At 46.1% G+C, this 18,145-nt stretch overlaps 4 protein-coding genes across 4 annotated transcripts in view; 3 read left to right on the plus strand and 1 right to left on the minus strand.

Annotated features, from left to right (window-relative positions):
* The window catches only part of MIB2 (MIB E3 ubiquitin protein ligase 2), an 80,901-nt gene extending 63,443 nt beyond the window's left edge, over positions 1-17,458 (minus strand). The window contains exons 1-2 of the mRNA XM_034434870.3: positions 17,231-17,458; positions 7,241-7,377 (exon numbers count right to left, since the gene is read on the minus strand). The gene's annotated coding sequence lies outside the window, so the exon portion shown is untranslated. The remainder of the gene's footprint in view (positions 1-7,240; positions 7,378-17,230) is intronic.
* On the plus strand, positions 4,222-8,239 carry FNDC10 (fibronectin type III domain containing 10). Its single transcript, XM_034434875.3, has one exon. The coding sequence runs from the start codon at positions 4,500-4,502 to the stop codon at positions 5,178-5,180; it is 681 nt and encodes a 226-aa protein (XP_034290766.2). The 5' UTR covers positions 4,222-4,499; the 3' UTR covers positions 5,181-8,239.
* LOC117675845 (actin-related protein T2-like) lies at positions 13,050-15,858 on the plus strand. The gene has a single exon (XM_034434874.3). The coding sequence runs from the start codon at positions 14,636-14,638 to the stop codon at positions 15,734-15,736; it is 1,101 nt and encodes a 366-aa protein (XP_034290765.2). The 5' UTR covers positions 13,050-14,635; the 3' UTR covers positions 15,737-15,858.
* A 357-nt stretch (positions 17,459-17,815) lies between the features above and the next one.
* The window catches only part of SSU72 (SSU72 homolog, RNA polymerase II CTD phosphatase), a 36,952-nt gene continuing 36,622 nt past the window's right edge, over positions 17,816-18,145 (plus strand). Inside the window, exon 1 of the mRNA XM_034434877.3 lies at positions 17,816-18,128. Coding sequence (XP_034290768.1) covers positions 18,049-18,128 — 80 coding nt within the window. The 5' untranslated portion in view covers positions 17,816-18,048. The remainder of the gene's footprint in view (positions 18,129-18,145) is intronic.

Consider the following 18,145-nt stretch of genomic DNA (forward strand, 5'->3'; position numbering starts at 1 on the left):
AATCTAGATTGGAACCCAGAACAAGGTACGACTGTAATGGGCCATGTAGAACTAGAAAACTTAAACCAATTGGATAACCCTTTGTCTGAAGTGGGGTAGGGTTTCCTGCCTAAGCAGGGGGCTGGACTAGAAGACCTCCAAGGTCCCTTCCAACTCTGTTATTTTTTTCTATTCAACAACATAGTATGGCAAATATCATTGCAAGATTACCTACATGGTCGAATTGCTACGGAAGGCAAGTACAGAACATATAATTGTAGGGACAGAAGGGACCTCAGAGGTCTTCTAGTCAAACCCCCTGCTCAAGGCAGGAGACTTTATACCAGGGGTGAAATCCAGCAGATTCTGACAGGTTCTGGAGAACCGGTAGCAGAAATTTTGAGCAGTTCGGAGAACCGGCAAATACCACCTCTGGCTGGTCCCAAAGTGGGGTGGGAATGGAGATTTTGCAATATCCTTCCCCCAGGAGTGGGGAGGGAATGGGGATTTTGCAGTATCCTTATTATTTATTTATTTATTAGTTCAATTTATATGCCACCCTTTTCCGGAGACTCAGGGTGGCTTACAATGCATTAAGTAATAGCCTTCATTCTTTTGTATATACCTGCTTAGTAGGGCTTTCGCCCCCCCGCCAAGCGGTGTTCTTTTTTATACGAAGTCAGCTTATTGCCCCCACAATCCGGGTCCTCATTTTACCTGCCTCGGAAGGATGGAAGGCTGAGTCAACTTTGAGCCTGGTGAGATTCGAACTTTTAGTAATTGCAGGCAGCTGGTGCTAGTTAACAGTACTTTAGTCTGCTGCACCACCAAGGCTCATTCCCCCAGGAGTAGGGGGGGAATGGGGATTTTGCAGTATCCTTCCCCTGGAGTGGGCTGGGAATGGAGATTTTGCAGTATCCTTCCTCTGCCACACCCACCAAGCCACTCCACGCCATGCCGGCCAAGCCACACCCACAGAACCGGTAGTAAAAAAAATTTGGATTTCACCACTGCCTTATACCATCTGGATCAAACGGTTGGCCAAGAGAAAGCAGAAGTTAAATCATTATTTTTATTTCTCCGCAAGCGAATGTATGTTCTCCTCTTTGAGCGTCTGCCAGGAGACTTTATGGAAATGACCCCCTTTTTTGTTGATTTTGAGGGGAAAGCAGTGATGCTGTACATAAGAGGCAGGGCTAGACTGGGCTGCCTGGAGGGCTCCGAGTTTGGACATCAAAGGAGAAGTGTTTCAAACAGAACAACTTGGGACGGGCCGTCAAAGTTCAACTCTGCAGAGAAGCCAGACCCTCGGAGACCACCAAAGGATAACAGGAGCCGGTGCCTTTTTAACAAGAGGAGAACTCGGATTGTGGAAACGCAGCTGGGCTTCCATAAAAGCATTAATCAAGAGAGAGATGAGGCCTCTTCTAAATTTTGATTTAATGCATCCCAGGCCCTGGCTGCCTGCTATAAATAGCGCTTTCCAAACAGATTAATCCAAAGCTACTTCATCTGCCTGGCCACGTAGCAGGCGAGCCACGTTTCCAATTCACTCAGGGGTTATAGAGATGCGAGGCCTTTCACCAGCTGTCTGATCAAAGCTGACACAGTCTGGATTCGGGCTGCTTGGCGTCGGCCCAAAACCTCTGCTGAGAAATGAAGAGCAAAGGCAGATTTTTTTTTTTTCCCCACTTGGATATTCCTTCGTCCCCTCCCTGCTACGTCGTCTCTTTTATAGGGCATTTGTGGTAGAACCAACAGGCTGAGTCATTGTTCGGAGGGAATATTCCGAATCGCTGTCAGCCATAGAAATAAATACCACAGGTAGAGTTGGGAGCCTCCTTCTCTACTCCTATGTCCCCCGGAGGGACTGGCTGACATTTAACGTCCTTCCCAACTGGGAGATGTAGTCCAAACAGCCCAGGTTCTGTCCCAAGTCCCTGGGAGCAGCCATCAAGAGGATCGCTGCCGAGCTTAAAAAGTAATGCACGGTTGAAGAAATTTCCTGGCATTGTGTTGAAGGCAACCCTAAAGGCAAATGGCTGAACTCCTGAACGAAGTTTACAGTTGGAATATTTTTTTTTTTAATTTGATTTATATGCCGCCCTTCTCCGGAGACTCAGGGCGGCTTACAATGTGCTCAGCAATAGCCTTCATCCTTTTGTATATTTATACAAAGTCAGCTTATTGCCCCCACAAACTGGGTCCTCATTTCACCTACCTTAGAAAGGATGGAAGGCTGAGTCAACCTTGAGCCTTGGCGAGATTCGAACCCTGCAGTAATTGCAGGCAGCTGGTCTTAATAAGCTTAATAACAGGGTGCCTTAAACCCCTGTACTACCAAGGCTCTTGTGAAAAGGGTTGCAAGGGAAGCAATCCGTGTGCCCGGCTGATGTTTTATATAATATAACTAGATCCCTGTCTGGGACCAGGGTTAGTGGGAGGAGATATCCATCTTTGCCAGCCCTGTTTAGGCAGAGCTGCCTTTGCAAGTGACAAACTTCAACGGGCAGAAAACGCTGTTGCCAGAAACCCGGGCGCCAACTGGCAGAATTAACGAGCAAGTGGTTTCTGGATGAAATCCCAAGGTTCGTTGCATTGTTTCAAATGCTTGGGATTCAGTCGGGTGGAATGTCCCCCCTGAGCCGTCGTGGTGCGGTGGTTAGAGTGCAGTACTGCAGGTTACTTCTGCTGACTGCTGATTGCCAGCAGTTCGGCAGTTCAAGTCCCACCGGCTCAAGGTTGACTCAGCCTTCCATCCTTCCGAGGTGGGTCAAATGAAGACCCAGATTGTTGGGGGCAATACGCTGACTCTGTAAACCGCTTAGAGAGGGCTATAAAAGCACCGTGAAGCGGTATATAAGTCTAAGTGCTTATTGCTTAAAGATCAACCCACAAAGAAATTGGAGGTACAATTTCATGCTCTCTTCTGTATTGGTGTTTTGCCAATGCTTAAAAATGTCCCTCCTGCCCCAGCAAACACTGAATTCTGTTGTGTATGAGTTTCTTCTTTAGTGACTTTTTTAAAAGTCTGCATCTTAGAATCACATCTATTACCTTAGTGGAATTGGTCTACTAGGGAAAAAAGGCAAAACTTTGGGAGGAGGGGGGGGGTTTAAAGTGAGCATAGGTGTGGAATTTTGAAAGTATGTGTTGGGTGCCCCCTGGTGGACAAGTCACTAAGTGTTTATCAAAAAGGAAGCTGGGACTTTGCTTCCCACCAGGTAAGAAACTTTCTACCTTTCCCACAGAACTTTTTCCGCCCTGCCGTGTTTTTTTTTTTAATTGCCAAAAATCCTCAGTGGATTTTGGAAGCTTATTCAAGCCACCAGTGGTTAAGATAAACCAAGGATGTTGGGATGTGAACCCAGCCTTTCTCACTTCCTTTCTGGATCTTCGGGGAAAGCTCAGAATTGAATCTGGAATAATGGCTTCTTCCTTTTTTTTTTACAGCTGAAAAGAAATGTTACCTGGCTCTGCAAACTGTTATTTTGATTTCACAAGCATTGCTGAGTCTCTTTAGACCGAGTGGGTTCTAAATTTGGCTTCCTCTGCAGCCAAAGACAGTCCGTTGTCCCTGACAAGGTTTTTTATTAATGTCTTGTTTGCAGAGAGCTGGCTGTTCCTAGTTCCTGCAGGGGAGCCAAATTCTGCAATGGCCTGCAAGGGCGGGCATTTTTTTTTTTCCAAAGGACTTGGCCCCCAAAAGTAAACATGTCTTTGGATGGCAGCAGAAGAGAGGATCTCCTACAAGCAGAACGAGTATCCAAGTGGGTTCACTAGGCAGTTTTCTTCCCATCTGCCGCCTTCTGCAGTGTTTTTTGCACTTCCCAGTCTAACCAATAAAACACCAGGCTCTCCCTTTGGGTTTCTCAATTCTCACCCAAGCCTTAACCAGCTGCAACCCCGCTTGGATCTATTTTATTTTATTGATTTATTAATGGAACTTGGGGCGGCTCACAACAATTAAAACAAAGCAAACAAACCATTAAAACAACAATCCAGGTTAAAATTAACCAAAATTCAATAAAAACCCCCGTTAAAATTCTATTAAAACCCCCAGCAGTCCAGGGTGGCCAGGTGAAATCTAGGTTTTTTTAAAGGCTGGATTTGAGCAAGGGTGCAAGCGAGTTTTCACACGCACCGAGGTTTGGAGAGAGCATCCCTCGCGGGGTTTTGGGGCTCCGCCTGGTGTCTAAACGATCCGAGCGAGTAGGCAAGAACAAGCCGGCGTCCAGGCGGAGAGAGACTCAAGGGCGGCGCCGGGAGGCAGGGGAAGCGGCTGGCCAGGGGCGGAGTTGGCCCGCCCTCCCCGGGCGGAGAGAGCGCTAGGAAGGTGCCGCGCCGTCTTGCAAGCGGCCACTTTGAAAAAAAAAAAGAAATGCCTCCGCCGTTTGGGCAGCCGAGGCGAGGGCGGTCGGCGATCTCCCCAGCCTGCCGCCGCGACGCGCTAAGATAAAAAACCTCGATCCAAGCCTTTGCCCATCCATCCATCTATCCATGCCCCGATCCGGCTAGAAATGTTGGCTTCCTGCCTCTTGGTGGCCCTGCTTTGCCCGGGCTTTTGGGGAACCGACCCGTGGGCGCGCAAACTAGCCGGGGAAGAGTCGGCAGGAGGAGGAGGAGGAGGAGGAGGAAGAAGAGGAGGCGTCGTCGGGGAGCCGTGGTGCCCTTACAAGGTGCTGAGCGAAAGCGGACCTGGCCGCCTTTGCTTCCGCAGCCCGGCGCTGGGTTTCCAATGCGCTCCGGAGCGCTGCACGGCTCATCGCTCGCCCGGACGCGCCTTGCTAGCCAACGTCCTCCGCAACGGCAGCGTCTTGCTGCAGTGGGCCTGGCCGGCCGATCGCCTGCCTCCCTTGCGGGGCTTCGCCCTCTCCTGCTCGTGGGAAGGCGCCTACACGCGTTTCCAGTGCGACAGCGTGCGGCTGGGCACCGCCTGCCGGGATTACATGCTGGCCGACGCGCACGGCAGCGTCCGCTACCGCCTCTGCCTCCAGCCCCTCTTCGCCGACGCCAACCGGAGCGGAGCCGAGCCGGCCGACTGCGTGGAGTTCACCGTGGAGCCGGCCGGCATGCGGGACATCGTCATCGCCATGACGGCCGTCGGGGGCTCCATCTGCGTCATGCTGGTCCTCATCTGCCTCCTCGTGGCGTATCTCACCGAGAACCTCACGCCCTCCTCGGCTAAGCGGGGTAATTGAGCCCCGTCGGATCTGCAGGGAGGACCTTCCTTCGGCAACTTTGGGGCAGCCGGATTTCAGCCCTCCTTCCGAGCTGGACCCGGACTACAAATCCCGCAAGTCCCGGCCGGTGCTGAAAACGCGTATGGAGAGGCTGAGGCATTCTGGGAGCCGTAGTTTGGAGAGGGCTTACAGATTGACAAGAGTTGGAAGGGTCATCTAGTCGGACCCTCTTCCCTAGACCTGCCTACACCATTTCTGACCAATGGCGGTCCAGTTTCTTCTCTAAAAGCCTCCGGGGGGGATGAAGCTCCCACAACTTCAGGAGCTCCAAGATGACTTTTTTTTTCCTCCCCCTCCCCGAAATGAAGGGTTCCTTCCATTGAGGATTAAATCCCGAGCCTGGGAAAGCTTGGATCGGATGGGAGACCACCAGGAGATCTCAGGAGGGTAGGCTCCCGGAAGACGGCAACTTTGCTTTGGTAGCGTGGCTCAAAAAAAAAAAAAAACTTTGCCTGGGTGCGTCCGTCACGTTGAGCCGGGGAGTTGAGCTGAACTAGATTTCATATTTGCCTTTTTGTTTTTCTTCTTTTGAGCGATGAGAAAATTCTAGACTGTCCTAGACTGAAGGGGACGACGAGGGCTGCTTTCTGACTTACAGCCGGCTCTTCGCCTGGTCCTCCGCAGTTACCTGGCGTTCATCTGGGGTGGGGGCATGACTTCTCTTGAAAGGTGTGCGGGAGTTGATCTAGAGGTGAAGTGCCCTGATGATGGCGGGCCAAACTTTTCAGCTGAGGGTTGGATTATAAGCAAGTTTGGGAGAATCCGTTGGGAATAAGAGCAGCGTGCCAAATTTCCTGTAGCGCGGTGCAAATTTTCCGTGTGCGGAGATTGCTGGGCTCGAACCCAGAAGCTGGTGTGTGCGCAGGGGAAAAAAAAAGCCTCTTCCTGAAACCGTCTTCAGACTGTCCCAGCCAGTCGGAATTTGAATCAATCCGGAACCTCCATTTTGGAATCTGGATGTGGATTTATCCCGTGCCAGGGAAAGCTGATCATTCCTTGGGCTGCAGCTATATGTAGCAATTTCCCCCGTTTCCTTGTGTTTCTCCAATTATCTTACCTTCAACCCTTCAGTAAACGCTCCACTTTCTCTCTATCCCCCTTTTTTTTTTAATTAAGTTTCAGGCTGACTAGACAAAGATACTGAATTTCCTAGCTTCAACTCCGTTTCAGAGAGCTTATATATATAGTTCCGAGAGATGAATTTGAGAAATTGAAATGTTTTGACGGCTGGTTTTGAGAGGATGATGAGTGCTTAGAAACACGTGCTTAGATGTTGCTGTTGCTGATGAGAATAACATCCGTTTCTCCCTGAATCAGTGCTCAGGAGAAAAATGTTCAAATTTGTGTTGAAATAGTTTAAATCCATTCTCTTGAGGTGCCCACTGTGCAATCCTATGCATGCCTACTCAGAAGTAAACTTCATTATTCAATGAGTTTACTCCCAGGTAAGTTTATATTCGGTTGCAGTTGTGACCGTTCAGTTAAGTATGCTTGGATACCTATTCATGTGCTTGTGTGGGTGTGGAATTGAATATACTGTGAAATATTAATCAACGTGGAACATAAATACTGAGCAAAGTAGGCTTATGGCATAAAAGTGGCAATTACAAGTCTGGTCAATTTCAGCTGTAATAAACAAAAGCATTTATTAACTTATATCCCAGTTTTTCTACCATCAGGGACCCCAGATGACTAACAGAAAAAAAAGAGAAGGAAATATAAGCAATTAAAAACCTGTGAAAATAACATTAACATTCCTCTTTGGCTTTAATCTGAGCAGTTTTAATATTATTCCCTTATCGACAGTCCTGACTAATACCCTAAATGTGTTATGCAGATCCAACCTACTGTGGTTTATTTAATAATTTATGGTTAAGCAGTTTTGTGAATCCAGAATTCTAGCTGTAGCTTCGATTTTCAGCTGGGGATAGCTTTTAGGACATTTTTATAAAATAGCAGACCAGTTGCTAGATCTTCCAAATAAATATATATATATATATATAATGAGAAACTGTTACCGTGAAAGAAGAAAATTAACTTTGTAACGAATGACAAAGTGGGTTTCCGGATGAAGATGTCAACATTTCACCACTGTAGGCAGTTTCTTGCTTTGACTTCCATTACGCCCCCTCCGTGTTGACATCCGAGTGCAAAACTGAAAAGAAATAAAATTAAAATCAGGACCAACCCAAGACATTCTACTGCCAGAAGCAAAGGGACAAATAGTAGGAGTGATGTTTGTTTGGTTTGTGTGTGTATATGTGTTTTTTAAAAACACTGATTCATTCTATAGCCTTTTTATTCTGTCTCCAGATAAAAGGCTGACAGAATGATTAATATTTTTAAAAATGCAGTTTCTACCAGTTAGTTTTACAATCTAAAACAACCCGGAAGAAAAACAAGATGAGCAGGGGAGTGGGGGGAAAATAAAAATGTCAAGTTAAATGTTAGAAGTGCCGGATGGAACTACTAATTTTTCAGTTGGCTGCTAGGCAGGATGTTTAAGGGCTCTGAAAAACTGAGATTATGCCACAGCTTTGAATTCTAAGAAGTAAATTCTACAACACTTGTGTCAGATTGTCCTTCTCTGCTCTACCCCACTTGCTTCTGTGATAGCTCCAATGTAACCAAGCTATGTTAATCATAATTCTGTGCCTTCAGGCTGAATCTTGTCCCCTGCTCTTCCCAGTTATTGTTCTACAGGATTAACCAAACACCTCCATTACTGTAATCGCTTTCACTAGGCGAGTTTGTGCACTTTTAGATTTGATGTCCACTGATTCTTTCCCCTTGCGTTCCCAGTGGAAACTAAGGCACCCCAACAAATGTGTTGAGTTATTTGTTTTTATTATGGTTGCTGCTAATTGTTTTTTAAAAAAATAAATGCTTTTGAGGAGCAAGGTTTTTCTTTGTCACCGTGCAACACGAAAGAATGGGTTGAGAGCTTTGTAAAGGAAAGAAGTTCACTGCCTCCCAGGCTTTTCCATCAAGAAACAAATAAAAGTGGATTAAAAACAGATTATGGGTCAACTTTTTTTGTTTTCGCATTGTGCCTCGGTACAATTATTAAACCACAATCCTGAGTTTACAAAAGATGGGGTTCAGATGCATCAATATGAATGTGGCTATTCAAGTAACATTTATAGAATAGAATAGAATAGAATAGAATAGAATAATAGAATAGAATAGAATAGAATAGAATAGAATAGAATAATAGAATAGAATAGAATAGAATAGAATAGAATAGAATAGAATAGAATAGAATAGAATAGAATAGAATAGAATAGAATAGAATAGAACAGAACAGAACAGAACAGAACAGAACAACAGAACAGAACAGAAAACAGAACAGAAAACAGAACAGAACAGAATTCTTTTTTGGCCAAGTGTGATTGGACACACAAGGAATTTGTCTTGGTGCATATGCTTTCAGTGTGCCTAAAAGAAAAGATACATTCATCAAGAATCATAAGGTACAACACTTAATGATAGTCATAGGGTACAAATAAGCAATCAGGAAACAATCAATATAAATTGTAAAGATACAAGCAACAAAGGTACAGTCATACAGTCATAAGTGGAAGGAGATGGGAGATGGGAATGATGAGAAGATTAATAGTAGTGCAGACTTAGTGAATAGTTTGACAGTTTGAGGGAATTATTTGTTTAGCAGAGTGATGGCGTTCGGGAAAAAACTGTTCTTGTGTCTAGTTCTGGTGTGTGATGCTCTATAGTGTCGTTTTGAGGATAGGAATTGAAACAGTTTATGTCCAGGATGTGAAGGGTCTGTAAATATTTTCACAGCCCTCTTTTTGACTTGTGCAGTAGACAGGTCCTCCATGGAAGGCAGGTTGGTAGACTAGTTTTTTCTTCAGTTCTAATTATCCTCTGCAGCCTGCGTCTGTCTTGTTGGGTTGCAGAACCAAACCAGATGTAATAACAATAATAGGACAAGTTGTGGCTGTGTCCTATGTCAGCTTGTGCTGGAGGCCATCGTCTCAGATTGTAGTCTTAACTTCAGGAAGTATATAGATCTACTTCCTACTCCTGTCTGCAGACTGGTATTTGAGCTTCCATCTTCTCATTTTTCTGTTGTGGCCTGCCAATGACCAGCGGAGCTGGTGGCAGACTCAGACAGTGAGGAGATTGGGGAGGAACATGGGCCAGTCCTGGAGTCTGGGGAAGGCTTGGATGAGGGCTCTCCATCGGAGGCAGAGAGGGGACCAGGGATGGATGTCAGTTATCAGTTGCCTTTGGAGTCGGAGTTGTGCGCAGTCGGAGTTGTGCGCAGACAAAGGGAACAGCTAAAGAACAAGGGTCGACTCAGGAGTAAAGCCACAGGTGGATGATGAAGGGCCCCTCCCAGAGGGAATAAAAAGGAGCAAAAGGGGAGTGGAGTTTGCAGGAGACAATTAGTTCACTTAATTGGTTCGTGACTCTCAGACTCCTTGCCAAGTTTTGAAGATATCGGCCTGGCCACTCTCCAAGCCAGATAAGGTCTGTGACTGTAAATTCTCCCTTGAAAGACTTTGCTGGATGTGAACGAGAGGAATTCACAGTCACTTAATAAAAAGGGGGATTTTTGTTGGGACAAGAAGTCTGCTTCATGCTCTTGGGAAGCCTAGGTGACGACATTTTCTTGAATTCAGTTCCTCTAGTTCAGGGGTCTGCAACCTTAAACACTCAAAGAGCCATTTGGACCCGTTTCCCACAGAAAAGAAAACACCGGGAGCCACAAAACCCTTCCCGTGCCTGACTATTTCTTGAGCGGCCACAAAACTAGCATATGTAGTTTGAATTAAACCTTCTGTTTTCTTCTGAAACTTTTCTTTTCTTGGATTTATCCATGGTCAGCCTACTCGGGGTTGAAAAGCTCAATAAATCGCATGCCGGCGGGTGTCGCACATTGGCGGTTGTGACACATATTTTGAGTGACAAAGAGCCACAGCAGAAGGGTGAAAGAGCCACATGTGGCTCCAGAGCCGCAGGTTGCTGACCCCTGCTCTAGTTTAACTTGGCCTCGTCTCTAGCTCAACTTTGGAATTCTGTTCCTCCCAACTCCAAAAGAGCAAGGAGTTTGTTCATGCTGCAAAAAATTATGGTTCTTGGACTATACAGCACATTGTTTTGAATGTAGCAGAGATAGGAACACCTGATGAGGTTCCCAGGTATACCTCACCGCACATTGAAAGCTAGCCCCTCAAGGAAAAAGGCTCATATTCCAAACTTGACCTTCAACTTGATAGAGATGAATTTCCCTTTGTGTTTGAAACCAATGTTTTATGCTGCCAAATAAGTAAAGGACGGAGCCTGGAGGCAACAAGGAGAAATCAGAATTTGGTAGATGCATAGTCCTGGGGAGGGGTATGTGTGTCTGTTTATGTCTTTCTGTTCATAGGCAGAAGGTGCTGGGAAGGGGAATAAAGGCAGCAATTTATCAGGGAAGCAAATCAGAAATTGGCAGCTATTGGACAGAGAGATAGCTCCCTGCTCAACAGACCAGCTTCCAAATCTATAAGGTAAAGATAAAGGTTCCCCTCGCACAGATGTGCTAGTCGTTCCCGACTCTAGGGGGCGGTGCTCATCTCCGTCTCAAAGCCAAAGAGCCAGTGCTGCCCGAAGACGTCTCCATGGTCATGCGGCCGGCATGACTCAATGCCAAAGGCGCACGGAACGCTGTTACCTTCCCACCAAAGGGGGTCCCTAATTTTCTACTTGGATTTTTTACGTGCTTTCGAACTGCTAGGTTGGCAGAAGCTGGGACTAGGAACGGGAGCTCACCCAGTTACGCAGCGCTAGGGATTCGAACCGCTGAACTGCCGTCCTTTCGATCGACAAGCTTAACCACTGAGCCACCGCCTCCCTCCAAATCTATACTGCCCCTCAAAATATATAGCACTCCCTGCATGATTGATACAGATTTCCTCTAGCAAGGAGCTTAATATATTTAAAAACAACTATCACTGGCAAGGAATTTTAAGCAAAAAAAAAAAAATCCTTATTCACTCTTTTTTCTCTCTCTCTTCTGGTCTACCTAAGTGACTGTAAATAACTTTTCTCTCTCTCTCTCTCTGTCTTTCCTTCTTCCCTCCCCTTCTCTCCAAATGAAGAGGTTTTTTTCCTTAAAAACGAGGGGGGGGAACAGGAAGAAAGCACCTTCCTCACCATATTGACAAATAGAAAACAGGATGGGAACAACAGAGGTCTATTTTTAAATCGGATGATGAGCACGTGCGAGGCAGGAATAGAAATGCAACTGCACCAGACAGCTTTCTCAAAGAGCTGTAAATAAAGGCACACAATCGCGCCCCCCCCTTTTCCTCAGTCCTAATTGCCAATTCAGGCAGAGGAAAGGGATGGATAAAAACACAAAAGAGAGGTTGTGGGGTGGGGGGATTTAGGGAAAGGCAATGCATCTAAGAACAGGGAGAGATCGAATGGAATCGTTGGCAGAATGCGGTGGTGTACCATTTTAGACTCTGGCCGGAATGATTTAAACTCCAGCTCCTTTAAGATGATATATATCTTATTATTACCTTGATTTCAAAGAAGGCTAAGCCAGCTCTGCTCTCTTTGGGAGGCCTGTTAACAGTGCTGAACAGGAGTCCTGCTTAATCCACCCCCACCCCCCCATCATGAGTGTGTATGGGCAGAGGAATTCAGTTTCTGAAGCATCCCTTAGTTTAGATTTGGGACTCCATTGTTAGCTGCATAGTAGTGTAAAAAATATATCAAATATTATGCAAAATGCAGCGGATGCTCATTTTGTTGCACTCCTCTGCCCTTTTTGGTGAATTCCTTCATTGCTACAGGGCAGTCTTGCTCGGTTGCCTTTCCCTTCCTCCACCAGATAATCCTGATTTACGCTAATAACTGTCATAGTTTTTGTTTAAGGCGTGGCAGCTTATTAAAATGAAAGTGGGCATTTGTGCATTATTGAAATATATCCCCACCTTCCAAAAAAGGGGAAAAAAAGCCCATTGAAAATCTCAACACGAAGATGGATAACAGCCTGAGACTTTTAACTTCTTCTTTTCTGGGTAAACTTTACTCAGCCGCCCTGAGTCTTCGGAGAGGGGCAGCATACAAATTGAATTAATAAATAATAAATAAATAAATAATAATAAAGTTGCCATCCGAGAGAGAAACTTAAGTTCCAAGCAAGGAGAAGGCAAGGAAGAACAAAGCTAGGAAGGCTTAAATGAAGGCAGACAAATTGGGTTGTAAAGGCTTCGGTCCGAGAGAGAGAAATAAGCACCATGGATAGCTCTAGTGCCCAAGCTGTGCAGCTGCTACTGGTAGGAAGTCCAAATGTTGCAGTCACCCTCATAAACTCAAAGGGTGGGGGAAAGGGGAGGTTGATTGGGATGCGGACTAACCTCCCTTTGATTTTCTCTTGCAGGAGGTCCTTCTCAACTGAGGGGAGCCGGGGGGGGGGAGGGAACAGCCTGTCAGCCCTGAAGTCATTTTTGGGAGCATCTTCAGGGCTGCCACAGCGAGACCGGGTGGAGCTGTGGGAACATAAGCGGGGAGGTAGAGATAGGGGACGCAGTGGCTCAGTTCAAAAACACATGCTTGGAGGGAGCATTTTTTTAATCCTCAGCTACCTATATTTCCCAAAGCTAATAATTAAAATTTTTACTAAGCAGATATGTGTCGGCTAAATGCTGTAAGATTTAGCTTCTGCCTTACAAAGCACAGAATAGAGCAGAATTATTTTCATTCCAACGGGAGGCTGCTCAGCTTTGTCCACAATCGGTTATGGCTGTCCATAATTCCTGAAGGAATCAAGAAAAAAATGGTGTTTTCTAACTTGTGAGCTTTTTTTTTTTTTTTGGAAGAAAGCTACTGGGATCAGACCTGGGAATCTGTGTGCTATGCAGGGATCTGCCAGAGAGCCTCAGTGTTATTAAAAGTTTTACAGGGACTGATTTGTGCATTTTTGCATTTCTTTGACATCCAAAAGAACTGACCAGTCCTATTTTTTTCGCTGGCCAATTGACAACCTTAGCTGGAAGGAATTCATCCTTTGTATTTTTTTTAACCCTTTCTCCCCCCCTTCCCCCCCCGCGTGCTCCGAGGATTCAAACATTTCCAACATTTGGCTGCCATCTAGCGGAGTCAAGATCTGCTATTCTCAGGATCTGCTAACAGGGAAATTAGAGACGAGAAGTCTCAAAAGAGCACCATAAAAGTTGGGATAGGGGATCAGGACTGGAGAAACCTAGATTTGAACCTGATTTTGGCCATGGAATTTTATAGGTGACTGTTTACTTCAGAAGTGGGATTCACAAAACTTACCTATCGGTTCGCTCAGCACTGAAAATGTGAGCTTCACTCACACGCGCCACCTCCGCGCATGTGCCCGACCTCAAAAACGTGCCTAAATAGGACAGCATAGAGCTGGGGCCGGTGGGTGGCCCACCCACGATTTCTGCTACCAGTTTTCCCGAACCGGCTGAATACCATCTCTGGTTTACTTCTTCTTTTCTCATGCTAAGATTCTGCATGGAGAGAAATTCTCCATTCATAATCGGCTCATGAGAGCTTGTCAGTCTTTGATGGAAACCTTTCATTAGGCTAACACTGATCTCCTTGCCTAGAAGGTGAAGTATTTGCATTCCACTTCAGCCTTATTAAATCTACCGCTCAGTCAACCACAAGTTGACTGCGTTTATTAAAGGAGAGAGAAAAATCCTTCCTCTTCTTGGATCCGTTGATAAATGTGTTGGGACATCTTTGGGATTTTCCATGGCATGTTCCTGACTACATCCAATAGCCTCCAAACTCAGAGCTGTATCGTATTAACGATCTTCAGCATTTTGATATTCAACAAATAAATCCATTTATTTTTGGTTGCTGCAAAGCAGGGGGATGGAATGTGCTGTTTATGGACATCAATGTTTCTTTTAACTCCACCTCTGAAGCATGGCTAAACAATTTTTTGTCTGTTTAGCAAGTAAATGAGTCAGAATCTGTTTAGGAGAAAATGCCTGAATGAAACAAAGGGTGTTTAGAAAAGATTTTTAATTCTCTGCCTTTATGGTACTAAGATGAAAGAAGACATTAAAATTTAAGAAGACGGGGAAGCACTGTCAAGATTGTTAAGTTCCACCTCACTACTACTGTTTTCAGGATTCTTTGAAAGAATGATAATTTAAGTCAGAGGTAGGCAACCTGCTGCCCTCCAGAGGTTCTGAATCAGCTCCTGTTAGCTTCAGCTGATGCCAAAAATAGCCGTGGTCCAAAGCTTCAGAGGAGCTTGCAAACCTGTTTGTTTAAAGGAGGAAACCAGGGCAGAAGCTGTCCATTTGTGATGTCAAATCCCTGAGAATGTTTCGCTATCTGTCATTCTGAAAGAAAAAAACCAGATCTAAAAATCCTAGCATTTGGGCTCTTTCAACGTCAGAGCCATGTTGAATGTCGAAATCTTACAAACTCCAGCTGTAATCATTGACAATGGATCCGGGTCTTGCAAAGCTGGGATTTCTGGTGAGACGGAACCGAAATCCATTGTCCCATCCGTTGTTGGTCGTTTCAGAGAGAAACCGGAGGAAATTTATATTGGGGGCGGAGCCCTGGCCAAGAAAGGGGCCTTGCTGAATTATCCTGTGCAACGGGGGATTATTTCCTGTTGGGATGATATGGAGAAACTGCTGAGATATATCTACAGGCACGAACTTAAAGTGAAGCCCAGCACAAGGCCTGCGTTTCTTTCAGAGCCCCCCAGGAATCCGCTGAAGAATCGGGAAAAAATGACAGAGCTCATGTTTGAAAGCTTTAAAGTTCCGGCATTGTACCTTGCGATCCAAGCTACTCTAGCTTTGTATACCTCGGCTCGTACCACCGGTTTGGTGTTGGACAGCGGAGACGGAGTGACCCACGCTGTCCCGATTTATGACGGATACTGCTTACCTCATGGCGTATCCAGACTCCCTCTGGCAGGAAGGGACGTGACCGACTACTTTGCCAATCTCCTGTTGGAGAATAACCCCGGTTTAGTGACCCGAGGCAAGAAAACCATGTTGAGGCTCATCAAAGAGAATTTTTGCTATGTGGCTTTGGATCCCAAACGAGAAGCTCAGAAGAAAGTGGAAGAGATTGTGAAGATGCCCGATGGGAATACCATCAAGATCCATCTGGATCTCTGCCAAGCGCCAGAAATCCTTTTTACACCCAAGACCATTGGTGTTGAGGCACCAGGCATCCATACCATGATCACCAGGAGCATCCGGAAGTGCGACAAGGACATTTGGGCTCCCTTATATGGGAACGTGGTCCTCTCAGGAGGGTCGTCTCTTTTCTGGGGTTTGGATGAAAGAATCTTTAAAGAGATTGAGCATCACGTCCCAAACGGGGTTCCCATACGGATCATAACGCCCCCGGAAAGGTCCTGCGCAGCTTGGGTGGGCGCATCAATTATTAGTAACTTGGTATCTTTTCAACCAATGTGGTTTACCCAGGAGGACTACAAAGAATTCGGGGTGGCTGGGATTCACCGGAAGTGTTTTTAGGAAAGCCGGGATGTCAAATTCTGCTGATGAAAACGTAGGGAAAAGTGTTTAATGGAACCAAAAGCAAATTTTTAAAAGCTGATTTGGGAGACTGTTACAATGATTAAAAGGGCACGAAGGCAGTCCGTTGAGCAGCAGGCCTCTTGGTTTTGGATAAGATCTTCATATTTGGATTATTTACCTCTGTTTAGTCTTGTTTGAGAAGAGGGGTAGCTTTCATTTATTATTTGAGGAAGGGGTCCAGAGTATGACTTTTTTCCCCCCCAGGCTTCTCCCAGCTTTTCTATTTTTTTTCCTACCAAGAGGAAAGTAAAAAAAATTCATAAGATAGGAAAGGAGAAGGGCAATTTAATGTATTCTTAACCCTGACGTTTTTAAAATCTTTTTTTTTCTTTTGCAATTTTCGAAGTGGAGGATTTTATAGTTGAAGGGCTGGTAAAGTTATATTACAGGCACTGCAGTTAAATCTCTCTGGTTTGTTTTTTTTAAGGATGCGCTTGGGCCTAAATTTTAACAAATTTTGGAATGATGCTGCTGGAAAAGTTGGGGAAAGAAGCCCATTTTTCCTAGGTGCACACCAACCTATATTGTCCAGGTTTGCACACAAACAAGCCAGCCACATTACAACTACCTTGTTTCCCCGAAAATAACACCCAACTGGAAAATAAGGCCTAGCATGATTTTTCAGTATGCTCGGAATATAAGCCCTACCCCAAAAATAAGCCCCAGTTAAGATCGTCAACACAGAGGCCTTTAGTACTGTATTCCCCCCCCCAAAATAAGACCTAACCGGAAAATAAGCCCTAATGCTTATCTTTTGGAGCAAAAAATATAAGACCTGGTCTTATATTTTTGGGGAAAACACTGCAGCAGTTGCATTGACCTCATGGAATAAACCATGTTGCATTTAAAAACATAGCTTGTCCAAGCCAGTCCCCTAAACTAACCATGAAGGTCGACGCCACGCACTAAGCTCAAGTGGGCTTGGTCAGTTAGTTAGTGGTGGTGTGTAGAAACAAGATATTCAATATTAACTCTTAACGGCATTCACACAACATGCTAATTTTGGTCAAGATTGAATTTGAGTCTTTTTTTTTTTTTTTAATGGTTTAACATGACCATCTTTCTTTTAAAGACCCCGTAATCCCTTGCGGAGTAACTGAATGGCGTTTACTGGCCGGATGCCCTTCCTGTCACCAGAGCGGAGTTTTGTTCGGCGGATATATTTCTCATTGCGCCCAGAGAAGAGAAATATCTGCCTCTATCTAGGATCGAACTCACTTATTGTGAGGCGAGAGCTCCACCTCTAGGCCACCGAACCACTCCTATAGTTTAACATGACGTCCCAATATAAACCTGGGTTAGCTGACAGGCCAAGTTCATTGTCCAAAAGGAGAAAGTGGGTTGGTTTTCATGACTGGGATAAGCGTCTTGTGTGAATGCAAGCCTCACTCTATTTGAAGCGGAGTCGTGAGACCATAACTCTGGGAATACCTAGGCAAGCATGGGAGGTGTAGTCCACGCTCCTCTGGAAGGCCCCGGTTTGAAACGAAAGCCTGTCAGGAATCTCTTCCCCGCTTTTCAGGACTCCATGTCTGTCCTTTCCCCTGAGGTAATCGCAAGGGGTCATGGGAAATGTATTTCCTCCGGGCGGCGCAAAGGCCGCTACGGGCCGAACGCTCGACGCTGGCCTACAAATCCCAGGATGCCTTGAGCGAAACGGACGGGCGGTTAAAAAAAAACGGATAAAGCACACGGCGTGGTGTTTAACAACAGCCGTTAGGGCGGCGCTGTTTCCCCGCCTTCGGGTCTTTTCCTTTTTTTTTTTTATTTAAAGGGAGCGCCGGAAACGGCTTCTAGAGAGGCATGGAGTTGTCGTTCCCGTTTCTCCTCACAGACCAAGGCTGAGGGGGGAGGGAGTGGGGGGGGGGGAAATAAAAAAAATGAAAAAAAAACCCTTACCTCACGGAACTATAACCAACGAGAGGGGCCGTTCCGTCCCCTTCCCCTCTATGGTTTTGAGGGGGGCGGCGGCGGAAGTGAAAGGGACGGCGACACGTCGCCGGGCCCCGCCTTTTCCGCTCTGCGCGGCCGCCATTTTGTTCGTGAGGGAAAGAGAGAGAGAAGGAGGAAGCCGTCGTCGTCGTGAGGAGGAGGAGGAGGAGCAGCCGCATCTTTTCCCCGCCGCCGTCGGGAGCGTCGCCGCGGGCCTTCGGTCGGCCCACCCCTCCCCAGCCCCTGCTCTCTCTGCCTCTCTTGCCGTGGGGGGTGGGGGAAGAGAGAGGAGCGCCCCGCCAGCCAGCCAGCCAGCCATGCCCTCCTCGCCGCTCCGGGTGGCTGTGGTTTGCTCCAGTAACCAAAACCGCAGCATGGAGGCCCACAATATCCTCAGGTAACGCCAGGCCTGCC

This window comes from Pantherophis guttatus, chromosome 15 (assembly GCF_059756535.1).
Source record: "Pantherophis guttatus breed Tessera chromosome 15, ASM5975653v1, whole genome shotgun sequence".
Lineage (NCBI taxonomy): Eukaryota > Metazoa > Chordata > Lepidosauria > Squamata > Colubridae > Pantherophis > Pantherophis guttatus.